Source organism: Geospiza fortis, unplaced genomic scaffold (genome assembly GCF_000277835.1).
Source record: "Geospiza fortis unplaced genomic scaffold, GeoFor_1.0 scaffold23, whole genome shotgun sequence".
NCBI lineage: Eukaryota > Metazoa > Chordata > Aves > Passeriformes > Thraupidae > Geospiza > Geospiza fortis.
Window position 1 is genome coordinate 12,946,905 of NW_005054303.1, and position 1,173 is coordinate 12,948,077.

Here is a 1,173-nt window from a genome sequence, read left to right on the forward strand (position 1 = left end):
CAGCAGGACCAGGAGCTACCCAGCTTTGCCCCTCAACTCTGCTTTCCTCCTCCTCAGCCCCTGCAGCTCCTCCCTGAGGTGCTGCACAGCCTGCAGGATGTCCTGGCGCTGGGGATCATCCTCTGCCTTCTGGGTGTAGAGCAGGAAATGTTTCACAGTTTGGGAGAGCAGCATTTCAGGGTCCACATCCCCCCGGCCGAGGCGCAGCATCCTCTCGCAGGCGATGGCGAAGTTTTTGTGCCAGTTCACCGGGTGATGGGGATGGGAGCTGACAATTTCTTTGTATGACTGTTAAAGGAACAAAACAAAAAAAAAAAAAAAAGGGGAAAAAAAAAGAGAAAATAGGGGCAGCAAATTAATTGAACAAAGTGGAAGCAACAGCTTTTAACAGTGCTTCAAAACTGCCTGGAAAGAAACAGATGCTATTTAGATGTCCAAGTCCAGAGCTGGAGTATTTCTGTAATTTGCTCTGTGTTTGCCATTCAGCAGCATGAATCAGAAATCCAAGGGGGGCTGAAACGTTTCCCTTCCAACAGCAGCTGTTTGTTTAGAAACATTACAGATGATGGTGATAACCCCACAGCACAATATGTGCTTCCCCCAGAGAGGTGTTACACCAAGCTGGGGGAAGAAAGAGATTTAACTGCCGCGCCTGCAAGACATTTACTCAATATTTCAGGAGATCAGGATGTCTTCCACAGGACTTAAGCAGTCTGTTGACTTGAGTGGGAATATTCATAAGCTCAACAGCAGGCATGTGCCTGGGAACTTTGCAGAACAGCAAAAATCACAGCAAAATGGGCAAGAATTAAGGAAATCATTTGTTGATTCTGTGCTGGAGTATGAAATACTGCTCCTCTCTGCTGACACACACTGATCACTTCGTGCATCTGTTGGCATCTCAGGCAGTCCAGCATTTCCAGAGATACCTACACCAGCTTATGGGTGTTATTCTTTGGTGTGAAATGCAGCAGAATTAATTTGCAGCGAGAAGACTGTCGGATTTTACACTCGCTGGCTCAGACCGCACGACTGTGTAATGACAGAGGGGACAAGTGCAGAAAGGGGACTTCAGGACAAGCAATCTCTTGGCATGGGTTTGGAGCCCAGCACAGACAACATAATTATAGCAAAAGCAGGGTGTTGACTGGTTTGCTGCTGGCATCCTCTGTG

At 47.6% G+C, this 1,173-nt stretch overlaps 1 protein-coding gene across 1 annotated transcript in view; it reads right to left on the bottom strand.

Annotated features, from left to right (window-relative positions):
- Positions 1-4: 4 nt before the first annotated feature.
- TMEM260 (transmembrane protein 260) overlaps positions 5-1,173 on the bottom strand; it is a 27,131-nt gene continuing 25,962 nt past the window's right edge. The window contains exon 15 of the mRNA XM_014311891.2: positions 5-288. Within this exon, the coding sequence (XP_014167366.1) occupies positions 16-288 (273 nt within the window). The 3' untranslated portion in view covers positions 5-15. The remainder of the gene's footprint in view (positions 289-1,173) is intronic.